Source organism: Sceloporus occidentalis, unplaced genomic scaffold, assembly GCF_023333645.1.
Source record: "Sceloporus occidentalis isolate IW3139 unplaced genomic scaffold, rSceOcc1.0.p SCAF_13, whole genome shotgun sequence".
In the NCBI taxonomy this organism is placed as follows: domain Eukaryota; kingdom Metazoa; phylum Chordata; class Lepidosauria; order Squamata; family Phrynosomatidae; genus Sceloporus; species Sceloporus occidentalis.
This window is the reverse complement of record NW_028316993.1, coordinates 9,598,321-9,614,162: the sequence shown is the minus strand read 5'-3', so window position 1 is coordinate 9,614,162 and position 15,842 is coordinate 9,598,321. Positions and strand designations below refer to the sequence as shown.

The window sequence follows — 15,842 nt, the reverse complement described above, 5'->3', positions numbered from 1 at the left end:
AAAAATTGACCAGAAAATAGTTTTTTAAATGGGGTGGTGGTGGGACCTTTTGGTAGCTTCAGGGGCCACACCCTGGTCCCCCAAGGAACATACTTTACTCACTCAGAGAGAGAATACAAACAAGCATTGAGAAAGAAAGAAAAACTAAGAACAATAGTATCTTTTAAAATACTTTTCCAAAATATTTTCCAAAGTTGTGGGTCAGGGATGATATGAACAAAAGAACTAAATGGTAATTGATTTAAAATGATTGAATTATTTTACCCTCCCATTCCAGAGCCAGCTTGTCCCCAGAGCAGCCACTATGAACTCTGCATCCAGGGCTGTCAACAGACCTGCCAGAACCTTTTCTCCCCTCTGCCTTGCTCAGCGTATTGCACAGAAGGCTGTGTATGTAATGATGGGTTTGTGCTCAGTGGTGAACATTGCATCCCTGTGGCTCAGTGTGGCTGTGTCTACAAGGAACGGTATTATTTAGCTGGGCAAATATTTTACCCAACCAGCAAGTGCAATGTGGAGTGCATTTGCCAGGCTGGAGGAGACGTCACCTGCAAGGAATTCTCCTGTAGTGCCCATGAGGTGTGCAGTATCGTAGCTGGTGTCCGGAAGTGCCATCCAGTTGGTTCGGCCACTTGCTCTGTCTCTGGTGATCCTCATTATATCTCCTTTGATGGGCTCCACTTTAACTTCCAAGGCAACTGCACCTATGTACTTGCGAAGACAGCCACTGTGCTTCCAAACAACTTGATTCCCTTTACCATCACAGAGGAAAATGAAGCCTGGGGAAGTGGAAGAGTCTCAGTTGCTAAGATGGTATCTCTGGATGTCTATGGTTTCACCCTTACTCTTCTGCAGAACAAAAAGGGACTGGTCATGGTAGGTATTTTAACATCCTTCAGGCTATTTATTTAAGAAGTCATCCTCCCACTCTTCCTCTAAAAAACTTACAAAAACACAACCTTTTTTATTGTCACAATAAAGAGAGAAAATGATTGGCAGAAGGTTGCTCAGCAATCTTCATGAAACCTAAGTCTCACTGATTCTAGTCTACCAAACCCTAAGTCTCATGGTGTGGTATGTGGAGTTAAGTCTTCTATTGCAGAGGACCAATGGGCAGACCAGAAGACCAATTTATGGACCCCATAGATAGATTATAATAAAATGACTAGCCTTCTGCAATATAAGAACCTATTATTTGGAGTATCCAAAATGAAGTTTCAGTAATAGAGCTTCTCCTAATTTCCCCCTACATCTAGAGCCAAGCATCCAGAGAACATCAGATTCCAGAAATACAATGGCTCAAGTCCTATTATTAGTCCTGAGTAGACTAGACTCACTAATTTACTTATGTGTCAGTTCATCATTCAATAGTTGGTTGAATGGGTCTACTCTAGTTGGAGATAACTAACAAGATTCCAGCCAGTGTATACAATACTTTGAATTTGTATGCTTTGTCTTCTGGATAGATATATCCATATACACCAGTATCCAAGAATCAACTTTCCAACAGTCTTTGTAAGATACGTTGACTCATGTGATGGGCACCACATCAAGCAAGATGATTTTCAAATCCATTGAAATTATCAACTTGACCAAACTGTGTAGAGTGGCTGTGGGCAAAATGCTTATGATGGGCACAGCCAGGGATCAATTATCCATGAGTCTAGTTTTGTGACCCTTGAACATCCATGCTTTCCCTGCTAATCCCCTCCTATCCCCTACTCTCCTCCTCCTTCTTCCAGGTGAATGGTGTATTCCAGTCCCTTCCCATAGTCCTGTCTGAAGGACAACTCAGAGTCTATCATCATGGCACTAAAATCTTGATGCAAACTGATTTTGGCCTCACTGTGGGCTATGACTTGATTTACCACGTGACCGTCTCTGTCCCAAGCACTTATCAGGGCCAGATGCAAGGCCTGTGTGGAAACTACAATGGGCAGAAAGATGATGAATTCCTCCTCCCCAATGGCAGGGCAACCTCTGATGTAGCTGCATTTGGGGCTGCCTGGAAGGTTCCAGTCCCTGGGGCCACTAAAGCTTGCACAGATGGATGCTCTGGAAGCAATTGTCCAGCCTGCGATGAAACGAAGAAGGACATTTTCAAGCAGCGCAACTACTGTGGGATCCTCATTGCACCTGATAGCCCCTTCAGAGCTTGCCACAGCAAGGTGGATCCCAGTGTATATTTTAGTGATTGCCTCTATGATCTTTGCTTGGGCAATGGAGAGAGCCTGTCCTTGTGCCAAAGCATCCAGAGCTATGTGTCTGCCTGCCAAGAGGCCAAACTCCCCATCCAACCCTGGAGGAGCCCATCATTCTGCCGTGAGTACCATAATTCTGAATTCCAGGTTTAAATGCTTTGAACTTTCTTTTTAAAAAATGAGAAGTGAAAATGGTAGAAAGAGAGGTACAATTTGTAACCTGTGTAGTTATGACAAATAGGTTTCACACTCCGTAGGATATGACGTCAAAGGCTTTTGTGACCGGCATCCATAGTTTTTTGTGGATTTTTCGGGCTATGTAGCCATGTTCTAGATGAGTTTGTTCCTAACATTTCACCAGCATCTTCTGACAATGCCTGAAAAACCCACAAAAAACTATCCCTAGGATATATTTTCAAGTGAGGAGGCCATATCTAAATGTTTGTATATGCAGTCCAGATGGTACAGTAAATCTCTTCTTAGTGCTTTGAATGTAGCAAGTCTGTATTTATGAAAAGGATGTGATACATCTTTCCTCCACTAAATATCTACAGAACATATTTATCTCCATCCATTGCAACAAGTTTGGTGTCTCCACAGCTGAACCTGCCCAATGCCTATATCATCTAGAGGCATGAAAAACAGATTTCAGAGGTTTTTCATTTCCCTAAGAAAATCTATTCACATCTCCTGAAACTAACAATGGGATCTCACACATTTTATCTGGATATCCAAGGCTGATGACGTGTTTCAGCAAAGAAAATGTACATAAGATTATGCGTACATTTGAAATAGCTGCACAAGCATGCTTTAGTCAATTGGAAACAATGTGTACAAATATGTTCATTTGTGGAAAAACACGCAGACTACACATATACTGTACAGAAAGTGTGTGTCAACTTACACATAAACTTCCATGTGTGAGGGAGGAAAAGGTTTCACAACAAACCAGTATGAAACCAAAGTGGAACAGAATGCTAATAGGATATGAGAAATTCAGCTAAAATGAAATGGACAGATTTGCACAGCCCCAAGAACACCCATGGAAGACATTTGGTTGAAAGAGTGAGATAGGCACAAAGCTTGGTACCTGAAGATTTTTCCCACTGACAATATGTCTTTTTTCAAACCTCTCTCTCTCTTGTAGCTCTGAGCTGCCCTTCAAACAGCCACTATGAAATCTGTGCTGATTTGTGCTCTGCTGATTGTGCGGGGATCACTGACTCCAGAATATGCCCTGAGACCTGTGCAGAGGGATGCCAGTGTAATGATGGATTCTTCTTTGATGGTCTTGGCTGTGTCACAGTCGAGAACTGTGGATGCTTTTGGAAAGGAAGCTATTATAAGGTAATGCCCCACAGATAATGCTAGTTAAATCTTGTTTAACAGTAGGGTAATTGGGGGATACGTAAAGAGCTGCCTTACATTGTGGCAAGCTTTTGTTCCCACAAGCCCTGGTTCAGTGCACCAACTCTTGATGAGAGGTTCCTTTTCTAGTGCCTCTATAACATTAATCTGGAGAAACCAGGAACAGAACCTGTGATTTTATCTGTGTATCTGACCCACAAAAACATAACTGCTGCAAGAGTTAGCTGAGGTAGTTTACTTCCATCTGTTCCTGCAGCACCATAGAAACACCAGGCATCAATCGAAGGTAAGGAATTACCAAGTATTCTCCAGAAGAAGCCAACCTGTCAATGGTCTGAGTTGTTCTGAAGTCGAAGGAACTTGAGAATAGGTACAATTTTCTGGCAGGCTTCATTGATCAGCTCTCCAAGAAATGGGAAAAGTTTTACCTGTTGCAATTCAACCTGTCACCCAACTTTCAGAAGATGGAAATCTCCATCCAAACAAATATAGAGACTGGAGATTTGAATCTTACTATGTCGGGAAGGCAGGCAGTTAGTTTAGTCTGTACCCTGTCATGCAACAGTGAGCAGCTTCAAAGGCTCCTTTTGTTGACTGATCCCATTTGATGAAATTTTAGGATTTAGGATTTTTAGGATTTAGAAATTTAGGATTTTGGGAAGGATATTTAGAATTCTTAGCCAGAAATCCCCAGTGCCTCACCAGACTACAAACCCTAGAACTGGACATTGCCATAAGAGTTAAAGTGGAATCACAATGTTACAATGAGGTAGTGTGAAAGCATTCCTGGGGCTTCAGGTCTGTAAATTCTGGCTCTGTCTTTTTGATTAGAAGGGACAATGATGTCCGTCTTCCACCTCCACTAGTTTCCTCCCTGCTCCTGAGTTTAGATACATTCCTCATAGACAGTTCTGGACTGTCCTTGAGGGCTTAGCTAAGTGGAATGTCATGATGAGCACCTTGCACTTCAGAATTCACCACTACATATGGCAGCATTTAATGTTTACTTTTCCTCAAAAACTGTGCTCATTACAGCCCAATGAGAAGGTCCTGATGAATGAATGCCAGCAAGTCTGCAGCTGTGTCCCGGGTCGAGGAGTTACTTGCAAATCCCACAGCTGCACCTCTGATGAAACCTGCAAGATCCAGGATGGCATCCTGAGCTGCGTCAATAAAGGTGAGTGATGGAAGATGTTTTTAGAGCAGTATTTCAAAGATACAGCCGGGATAGGTCTCCATGCTCCAAAACACACTGCAGAAAATAATCCAGTTTAAGACCACTTAACTGCTTCGGCTCAGTGTTAGGAAAAACTGGGAATTGTAGTTTATTGTGGCCTTAGAGCTCTCTGACAGAGAAGGCTAAATGTCTCCTAGAATTTCCTAGCATTGAGCCAGGGCAGTCTCAAACTACATTATTTCTTCAATGTGTTTTGGATCCACTGTTCAACTGTATAGAGAATAACATATGTAACTTTTAGTTGCCCAGAGAACAAGACTGGCCTGGGGAGGTTATGCTCCTCAAAACTAACCAATTTATAATTTATCACAATACAGTTTTGTCATAATATATTGTAATCTAGTTTTATGGACTAAAGCCAGCCATCTACCCTATGGAGATGGTGGAGTTAGGCAAGATCCTGGATATGTCCAGAGCTTGCTGAGGGAGAGTGGAAGTTGTAGTCCAAAACAGCAACTCTTTCAAGCTCTGAGCATGTTTGTTTTACCAAAAGCCTTCCCTGTAGGACAGCTCTCTTTCTACCCAACAAACTGCATTTTCTTCTTTCAGATCCTTGCCAGGCATTGAAGTGTCGGCTCAAGGAATCATGTAAAGTGGAGAACAGCAGAGCAACCTGCGTTCCAGATTACAATGTCACCGCCTGGGGCTGGGGAGACCCACATTATCACACCTTTGATGAGATGGACTTTAGCTTCCAAGGCACCTGCACCTACACCGTTTGCAAGTATTGTGGCGATGACCCCACTTTGGTGCCATTTGTGGTAAATGCAAAGAATGATAACCGGGGCAGCCAGGCCATTTCCTATGTGAGATTGACCAGCATCTTTGTGTATGGATACAACATCTCCATCCACAGGAAGGAATTTGGTAAAATACGGGTGAGTTCCTTGCAGTGGTATCTCTATAGCACAGCATTAGGAGGAGAAGAGTTTTGAGGGAACAAGTTGCCTGTGGGTTGTCTTCTACCAGTATGAGTCTACCTGTATTCTGAGATCCTTGAAGGAGGACTTTTGTCCAGTCCCACCACCATCACAGACATGTTTGGTAAGGACATGTGGGAGAATCTTCTTTGTGGCTGCTCACAGGCTGTGGAACTTGGAGGAAGGAGATTAGGATGGCCCCTTCTCTCCTCTCCTACTGTCACTATGCAAAGACCTTTTTACTTAGGTCCAAAACACAATGCAGAAATAATGTAGTTTGAAACCATTTTAACTACTCTGGCTCAGTGCTAGGGAATCCTGGGAACTGTGGTTTGTTGTGGCCTCAAAGTGCTCTGATAGAGAAGCCTAAATGTCTCACAAAACTATAGTTCCCAGAATTGGCTGATAATTCTAAATATCCCCCAAACTGGAAATCTCAGGATTTGATAGGATACTACAATGCCAGTTAAAATGAAATCATAGCACTATAACTGTGTAGACTGGAAAGGTCCTCTCTGAGTATAGATTTATATTAGGCGATCATGTTGTAGGATCTTAGTCACTCTCTGGCTACTACCTTGGCAAGCTAATGCTTTATTGCAGAAAGTGAGATTGCATTGAAGACCCTTATTTATATAGATGTCCAATATTTCCAGCTGAATGGTGTTGTCACGAACTTGCCGGTGACTCTGGAGAATGGGAAGATACAGCTCTTTCGAAGTGGCTTGACTGCTGTTATGCAAACAGACTTTGGCCTGGTTGTTTCTTATGACTGGAGTGGGATGTTTGAGATTACCTTGCCCAGCAGCTACTATGGCACTACCTGTGGCCTTTGTGGGAATTTCAATGAAAACCCAGAGGATGACATGTTGACACCTGCTGGGGACAGAGCTTCTTCGCTGGTGGAATGGGCTGGAAACTGGACAGTGCCAGATCGTGACCCTTTCTGCTGGCATGTCTGTGAGGGGAACTGCCCTGTTTGTGAAGAGAGCAAGCGGCAGCTCTTTGGAAGTAATGAATTCTGTGGGCTTATCAGCAAGTCAGAAGGAGGCCCCTTCCAAAAATGTCACCCCAGATTAAACCCCGACAGCTTCTTTGACAGCTGCATCTATGATGTCTGCCTCAATGGTGGAGCCAAGAGTATCCTGTGCCAGGCCCTGGAGGCATATGCCTCCAATTGCCTCAAGGAAGGTGTGGTCATCCAAGACTGGAGAACAGCGAGTGGTTGTGGTGAGTATGCGGTAGTGGAATGGGAGGGAAAATGGCATTCTTGCATTGATTTCTTAATCCTAAAAGAGATGGATCATGTTTATAACTTAATATGTCCCCAAATCAGGTTATATGCTAAGGAAGGCTAACTTCCATGCAGGAACTCACAATCAAAGCATCCCTGGCAGATGGCCATCCAGCCTCTGTTTAATGACCTCCAAAGATGCCTCAGCAAATACAAGCACCAAGATTCCATAGGATGTTGCCATGCCAGTTATAGTAGAATATACCACTTTAATTGTGTCATGTGAATGAAGTCCAGATAGTTCTAGTACGTTACTGAACTACAATGCAGCCATGGCATTTAACATGGAATCAAGATATTATGACTGTGTAATGTAAGAGAGGTCCTGGTATCTTTTTGTTTGCTATAAGGTCTTTGCTACTCTGTCCCATCCTAGCTTTGTCTTGTCCTGAGAATAGCCACTATGAGGCCTGTGGAAATGCCTGCCCAGCCAGCTGCTCTGACCGATCTGCTCCTTCAACTTGCAATATGCCCTGTGTGGAAACCTGCCAGTGCAACGAAGGCTATGTGCTCAGCAGTGACAAATGTGTCCCTGTGCAGAGTTGTGGCTGCACACACAATGGCCTTTACTATAAGCCCAAAGAAGAGTTCTGGGCTGATGAGAACTGCAGATCTTATTGCCGGTGTGATCCCAACCTGGGTATGGTGGTGTGCCAGCCAGCCAGTTGCAAGGCCAGTGAAAGATGTATCACAGTCGACGGGATTCGGGGTTGTCACCCCACCAGCTATGCCACCTGTACAGCCACTGGAGATCATCACTACACCACTTTTGATGGAAAGAGATATGACTTTGCTGGCACTTGCATCCACCAGCTGGTTGGCCTCTGCTCCAAGAACACAACTCTAATTCCATTCATGATCAAGATCCAGAACAGCCAGGGCAGTAAGACAATGCCATTCTCTTCTGTGATTACCCTGGAAGTCTATGACAGGACTATTACAATCAGTCAAAAGCACCCTAACGTTATCCAGGTATGGAGAAAGAGGTTCTGCTCTGATTTAGGGATTAACAACGTGAGCCTCTATGTCATTTCTAACTGCAAAGTCCTTAATTCTCAGCTTCAAATCGCTTAATTATAAAATGGGAACAATAAAATTAGTTTACTTGATTTTACAGAAGTTATAAAAATAATTGAGATGATCTAGATAAAACACTTTTACCTGTTAGTTAAAATACATCTGTCTGTCTGTCTGTCTGTCTGTCTGTCTGTCTGTCTGTCTGTCTGTCTGTCTATCATCTGTTTATCTGCCTACACATCTACTTATTAGCTCTCTATCTATCCAAAGGGACTGACAACTTAATTCTTCAGCTATAAAAATAACTATAAACATGCTTGCTATTTTTCTGTGGAGTTTGCTTTCTAGTAAATCTATTTTAGATTGTATAATATTTTGGTTGTCAGGCTTTTTATCTCTGTTGTTTTGTCTGGATTGGTGGCCTTCATTTGATTGTTTTAATCAAGCTTACTGTGTATCTTGTAGGTAGATGGAGTATTTGTGGATCTGCCTTTCTACCATGAAGATAAGATAAAGGCCTACATCAGTGGAGCCCATGTCCTTGTAAAGACCAAGTTTGATCTTACTTTAACCTTCAGTTGGAACAGACTTGTCCATGTCACAGTTCCAAGAAGCTATCTTAATGCTGTTTGTGGGCTCTGTGGGAATGACAATGGAGAGCCTGGTGATGATCTGAACATGAAAGATGGGGGAAAGGCAACCAGTGTCATCCAGTTTGCTAAGAGCTGGAAGGTGGGTGAGATTCTTGGTTGTGTGAATGAATGCACCAGCAACTGTCCAGTGTGCAGGGAAGAGCACAAACAATTCTACAAAGGAGATGAATATTGTGGAATCCTCTTCAGGAAAGATGGCCCATTCAAGCAATGCCATGAGACCATTGATCCAACTCCTTACTTTGATGACTGTGTCTCTGATGTCTGCCAGTACAAGGGACACCATGATGCTCTCTGCAGTGCCATCAGTGCTTACGTGACAGTGTGCCAAGCTCAGGGCATCCAGGTTGGGCAGTGGCGATCAGCTTCCTTCTGCAGTAAGTATTGGTTCTAGTGGGGAAAATGTTTATTATGAAGCTGGATATCCTCCTCTATTATAAATTTCCTGATAGACCAAATTTTAAAATAATCTTAAAGGGAATACCAATGATATGCTGACTAGGAAATGCTGTTGTCTGCAGGCTTGGAGGTCTGGGTGATGAAACAAAAAAAGAATTAAAAGGAACTTTAGCTGTATACACATTGATTATAAAGCAATCTTCCACAAAGTTATGAGGACTGAAGAACCATGTCTGTATCATGTGGAGAACAGGAGAGATAGCTATAATATGCCATTAAATGTACCTTTGAATGTGATGGGCAAGTTTTTGAAAAATGTAAAATAACAACCCCAAAGTCCTGCTAAAAAGAACATCTAATCCAAATCATTGGTGCAAATCCCATTTTCTTTATGCTCATACTAATTTACAGTCTTTTATACTCATGCTCTCCAATGTTTCTTTTCAGGCCCCTCTTGCCCACAGAATTCTCACTATGATCTCTGTGGAAATGGCTGTCCAGTCACTTGCCATGGACTTTCAGCTCCTGATGGGTGTGAGACAACCTGCAAGGAAGGCTGCTATTGCAACGCTGGGTTTGTCCTAAGTGGAGACCGGTGTGTCCCTCTTGGGGACTGTGGCTGTGTATACCAGGAAAAGTATTATAAGAAGGGAGATGAGTTCTTCCCCACTTCCTCTTGCCAAGAAAAATGCCGCTGCAGGGAGAATGGAGTTGTGGAATGCCAGAAAGTATCTTGTGGTGCACAAGAGAAATGCAGGGTGAAGAATGGCATTCAAGGTTGTCACCCTGTTGGCTGTGGCAAATGCAGTACGGCTGGAGGAACCTATATGACTTTTGATGGACACACATTCAATTTCCCAGGTTCCTGTACCTATACCTTGGCCAAAGTTTGCAGCAGGGATCCAGAACTTGCAAGGTTTTCCGTGGTGGTGGAGAATGAAATCTTTGGTGAAGGCAAAGTTGTACCAAAGATGGTGGTCATCACTGTCCATGGTTATGTCCTCACTCTTATGAAGGGAAGGACCTGGAAGGTTATGGTATGTTTCCATTTTCTCTCTATTTCACTGGGGGAAACCATTTCTAACCCAGCCAGCAAAACAACTTGATTTTAGCTTCCTGCTTCATCAGAAAAACTCTGGGAAATGGAATTATATTTGAAACTGAAATGGTATAAGGGAACTCTAATGAGAGATATCTACTAGCCAGGGCTGCATCCATGTTTTAGGGGGGCCTGGGGATGTAGATTTACCTTGAAATAGCACCAGTAGTCAACAGTCAACAGGAGGAGCATTGCTCCAAGAAGAAATCAGACAGCCTGCTTGCCAGTTTAATATCCTACCATGCCTGGGAGGGACACTACATCCAGTGACTTTATGGGAAACTGAAATGACAGTGTCCAGGTCCGGCCACACAATGCTTACTGAGTGCTGGTTTTTTGTCTAAAGGAGGTGGCTGTATGTCCTACCAAAGAGGTACAGTGTTGACAATGGCCCTGCAACAAAGTTAAAGCTTAGATATAAGACTGGTCTAAGATATTTTGCAGCCTGAGAGAAAGTAGCAATTAGATATTTTCTCGCAACTCCTAAACTCAAGGTACTCTACGCCAGTCAAGTAATCTTAGCATTTGGGGTAGAAAACTTCACGTCTCTTTTTGCCCTGGCAGTAAAAATAGTAAATGAATCAAATAACTAACAGCTTGCTGAGTTGTTATGAAAAACAAAGTTCACAGCTATCCCTCCCTTTTAGATATTTCTGCATCCAGTTTCTTCAGAAGTAAGAAGAAGCATGAGTGAGATGATTCTTCTTTCTATTTTCTAGGTCCATCTTCTGCCAATCTAGCAGTTCAAAAGCATTCAAATGCAAGTAGATAGATAGGTGTCACTTCGGTGGTAAGGTAATAGCGTTTGGTGCAGCCGTGCTGGCCATATGACCACTGGATTTGTCTTTAGACAACCCTGGCTCTTTGGCTTAGTAATGGAAATGAGTACCACCTCCTACAGTCAGTCATGACTAGACATACATATCAAGGGACTACCTTTACCTTTTTAATGGACAAACAGAAACTCCATCTTCTTGCTTGCAAAATTGGATGCAGAAATAATTAAGAGATAGCGATAGCTGAGGATTTTGTTTCAGTTTGCTTTTGATAATATCTGCAGTATATTTGTTTTAATTGTGATCCAAATATGTTCCTTACATTTCTCTATTCTTTTTGTATAGGTGGATGGAGAGGTCTACACCTTGCCTATGGTATTAGATAGGAAAGAAGTTTGGGTCAATCAAGAGGGGAAGAATATTGTGGTGCAAACAGATTTTGGTCTCAAGGTTCTCTATGATTCTTCCCATTATCTTCGGATATATATTCCCACCACATATCAAGGACACATGTGCGGTCTTTGTGGCAACTTCAATGGTGACAGGACAGATGAATTCCAATTGCCCAATGAGAGGAGTACCCAGAATGTGACAGAATTTGGAGCTTCTTGGAAAGTGTTGGGGGATAATGCTAGATGTACTGATGGATGTAGGCAAAATTGTCCCTTGTGTGATGCCACCAAGACAAGGCCATATCGGGCTGAGAGCTTCTGTGGCCTTATCCACGCCAAATCAGGCCCTTTCAGTGACTGCCATGCCTTAGTGAAGCCTGCTGTATATTTCAACCATTGCCTGCATGAAATGTGTGCTGCTGATGGGGCAAAAGATGTCCTCTGCCAGAGTCTTCAAGCTTATGTAGCTGCCTGTCAAGCAGCTGGAGCAAACATCACGGCTTGGAGAGCAACTTCCTTCTGCCGTGAGTTTAAAAAAGCATGTGGCTGCCATAGACCTGCAGCTATCTTATGAGTTCTCATCTCTTGGCCATTATGTTTCTCCTTTCTGCCTGTTCTTCTCACTCCTGGGTTTCTTTTCCTGGGAACCTTTCCTATGCAGTGGTTTCTAGACTACAGCTTCCATTCAAATCCCCACTAAGCCACAAGCTTTGCAGAATGGCCTTGGGCCAATCACTGTTTCTTAAAGGATCAACAGGTGCTCCTACAAATGGTGAAAGATGTCTGTTTGTCAGAGGATGTGGTTATTATCAACTGTGTATCTTGCATTTAGGATGTTTTCTTTTGTGAATGGGCAGTGGAAGGTAAATTAACAGCCCTGTTTGCAAGCCAGATGGCAGAAACACTGTATCAAAAGAAATCCTGTTGTGAAAAGGAAAATCAGACAAATATCAGAAATATGTACACGCACACATACACACACACAATATCTAGTGTAACACAGAGCTAGCTCACAGAAATTGATGCAAAAATACAATGAAGGGAAGAGCTCCTTGAAGAAAGAGCAGGTGCGCAATAAGCATGTGCTCCCCTCCCCTCCCTACCAATTTTCTTGCCCATAGTTTGGAAATGTTACACAAAGTTTATTTTCATAAAACCCTTTTTAAGTAGTTCTGTTCATGTTTCCATTGGCTGCTATGTTCTCAGGCCTACTGGTTCTGCCTTCCCTAACCCTACCTTTTTCTAATTCCTTTTTAAAATTTGTCTGTCTGCTTTGTAGTTCATTGTAATGAAGATAGTTCAGTTACTATTGCTCATGCACTTGAAATTTGATATATTTCCTGTAAATGAGAATCAAAGGATCTTTGCTCAGAGATAACAACTGTGGTTCTCTTTTCTTTTCAGCTCTCACTTGCCCAGCCAACAGTCACTATGAGTTATGCACCAGATCCTGTGATCTTACCTGTGCAGGCCTCTCTGCACCCCTACAATGCACCACAAAATGCTTTGAAGGCTGCCAGTGCAATGCTGGCTATGTGTCTAGTGGGGAAGCATGCATTCCCATGGACCAGTGTGGCTGTATGCATAATGGTCGCTACATCAAGGTGGGTGCCAGAACTGCAGTGTAGCTATGTACTTGTGTTCACTACTCTTTTTTCCTTTAATATATTTCATTAGGTAATATAAAGGTTTTATAACACAGCATAATTATACACACATATGCATATCTATCTATCTATCTATCTATCTATCTATCTATCTATCTATCTATCTAAATGGCCACCTTGTTCAGCTCAGTTTCATCCTTTGCAACTGAAGAAGGTGGAAGCCAAAATGTTTTGCTCATTATATATATTTTTTGGTTGTGTTTGTTAATCACATACACACATGTAAAGTGGCCTGCTTGAATGTCTTTCACTATAGCAGTACATAAGTATTGCAAATAAAATAAAATAAAACACATAATTTAAAGCACTGTAATGGTGCTAGGGAAAGAAGAGAAAGACAACAGAAGCCACTGACCAAGAACCTAATAGACAAAGCTCTGCCATATATTGGTGGGAGTCTGGTCTCCTTCTCCAGCTTCCCATCAGTGCAGTGTCCAATGCCCTCAATTCCAGATTGGCTACAGGAGTCTTCCCTCATTGCAATCTGGTTGCTGTTGCACAGCCAGGAAAGGAGCAGCAGCCTTTTGCTCCTCTTGAAGAGGACAAAAGTTTATTAGATAAAATATCTATCTAACAAAGAGTCTTGAAGCACTTATAGATTAACATGTTTTGTTATAAGTTAAGCTTTCGCAGTCTCTGACTAACTTCATTTGAATGTTATGAACTAATAGTGTGTTAGTCTTTAATGCATTCCAAGACTTTATGGTTTTTATTGCAACACAACAGCTGCCTGCAATCATCAGTTTTTGGCAGGACTAAAGCCTCCATTTCCTTTTTCGAAAGAAAAATTTCCTTGTCAGAGCTGAGATTTTAATAACCATTTGTTTATTTGGGAATCCCATTTCTCTGCTGTAGGCTGAAGAAACAGTTATAAACAAGGACTGCTCTGAGAAATGCACCTGCCATGCCTCAGGCCGGCTCACCTGTGAAGGAATCAGCTGTGGCCAAGGGAAGGCATGCGCACTCAAGAATGGTACCCGTGGGTGTGTGAAGCAGGAAGCTCAGTGTACTCTTGCCTTAGGAGGCCAGCTCACCACCTTTGACGGCGCATCAGGCGAAATACTGTACAGTGGAGTGTATGAGGTGGCTTCTTTCTGCGACGTTTCAGCCAGTGCCTGGTTCCGGGTGGTAGTGAACATGAGAGAGTGCGGTGATGGTGAAGTGATGGCAAGTGCTGCAGTTTATGTCTTCTTCCGAGAGGCATTTATTGCCATTAACAGGAACAAAGAAGCTTGGGTAAGAAAACTGAGTTTGGTACTTCTTATGTGGTTTACCAAAGGACACTGTGGTTGGGACCAAAAAGAGAAATAACAGATATACATTAAAAAATTACCAAGTAGCTTTCTATTTGCAGAATACATGTTCTCCAATATTCACAAGTGAAAATTGAGACATGTGGAAATTAGTGTATGTTATGATACAATTGTTCCTACTATAAACATTTAATTTTTAAAAATAAGCATATTTGTATAGCTCTGGCAAATACATGCATTGCTGCTCATGCACATTTTTTAAATGGATGCATGGTTTTATATGCATTTTTCTTTGCCAAAATGTATCATGAGCCTTTGAGATTCATAGGGCTCTGAGGCAAGAGGTGCTTTGATCCACGTTAGTCTTGTGAAGTGCAAAATGATTATTTTCATAGGTAACTGAAAACCCAATTGATTTTTTCCATTCCTGGAAAGAAGTCTTTCTCCTTTGGCAGTGAAGGTTACCAACAACTAGATTGGATTACTCTACCCATAAACTTCATAGATAGGGCTATGGAAATAATTTCATGCTAGGTACCCTGGCATGTCAGGCATATAGCCACTTCCTTCCTGTTTCTCTCTTGCTCTCTCTTTTCTATCACATTCTTCTCCTCTGTATTGTTATCCTTTACCCCCTCTGATTCCTTATCTTAAACAATGAAAAACTGGCATGAAAAAGAAGAGAAAATGTTGGCAATATCCTCTGGTGTAATTTTCCTCAGATTGGCCCACAGCTCAGTTTTGGGTCACTATTTAAAGTGGGTGGAGGGACATTTGACTTGCAAAAGGTTATGGGACTGTGGTCCAGCAACATCTAGAGAGTCACATATCTTCTGCCCTAATTTAAAGGCCAGTAAGTCACACAGTTTTGATGTATGACAGTTCTCTCTCTCTCCCTATGTATTGCAGGTGAATGGTCAGCCGGTGCAGCTTCCAGCAACTGTCTCTGATATCACATCTGTGAGCATCTCTGATGATGTTGTCACCATCAGCCATGGAACATCTTTGCAAGTCCTCTTTGGCCTCAAAGGTGAAGTGACAGTGAAGGTCAAAGATACTCTAGAGGGAAAGCTGTGTGCATCGTGTGGAAATTTCAATGGTGACAGTTCAGATGACCTGATACTTCCCAATGGGAAGGTTGTGGGGAACATTGCTGAAGTTATTGATGCCTGGAAGGCTCGAGACTTTATTGGCTGGTAAGTGGAGAAGATGTGTGTGATGCTAACAGAAGACAGAATAGACAGAATTACTCAACACCTTCTTTGCTTCAGTCAGAAAACAAGCTTGCTCCCTCCTCAATAGGACATCCCTTCAAATATTTAAACAGGGCTATCATATCACCTCTTAACCTTCTCTTCTCCAGGCTGAACATCCCCAGCTCCCTGAGTCTTTCCTCATAGGGCATGGTTTCCAGACCCTTCCCCATTTTGGTGGCCCTCCTCTGAAAACGCTCCAATTTGTCAACATCCTTTTTGAATTGTGGGGCCCAGAATTGGACACAATAATTCTGGTGAGGTCTGACCAAAGCAGAATATGGTGGCACTATTACTTCCCTTGATCTAGACA

At 42.5% G+C, this 15,842-nt stretch overlaps 1 protein-coding gene across 1 annotated transcript in view; it reads left to right on the top strand.

The window, feature by feature from the left end:
- LOC149304891 (IgGFc-binding protein-like) overlaps window positions 1–15,842 on the top strand; it is a 28,856-nt gene that overhangs the window by 12,352 nt on the left and 662 nt on the right. The window contains exons 9-21 of the mRNA XM_089479152.1: window positions 371–876; window positions 1,743–2,322; window positions 3,349–3,548; window positions 4,605–4,746; window positions 5,356–5,684; window positions 6,383–6,956; window positions 7,397–7,992; window positions 8,503–9,067; window positions 9,537–10,126; window positions 11,310–11,880; window positions 12,761–12,960; window positions 13,879–14,259; window positions 15,186–15,472. Coding sequence (XP_089335278.1) covers window positions 371–876; window positions 1,743–2,322; window positions 3,349–3,548; window positions 4,605–4,746; window positions 5,356–5,684; window positions 6,383–6,956; window positions 7,397–7,992; window positions 8,503–9,067; window positions 9,537–10,126; window positions 11,310–11,880; window positions 12,761–12,960; window positions 13,879–14,259; window positions 15,186–15,472 — 5,521 coding nt within the window. The remainder of the gene's footprint in view (window positions 1–370; window positions 877–1,742; window positions 2,323–3,348; window positions 3,549–4,604; window positions 4,747–5,355; window positions 5,685–6,382; window positions 6,957–7,396; window positions 7,993–8,502; window positions 9,068–9,536; window positions 10,127–11,309; window positions 11,881–12,760; window positions 12,961–13,878; window positions 14,260–15,185; window positions 15,473–15,842) is intronic.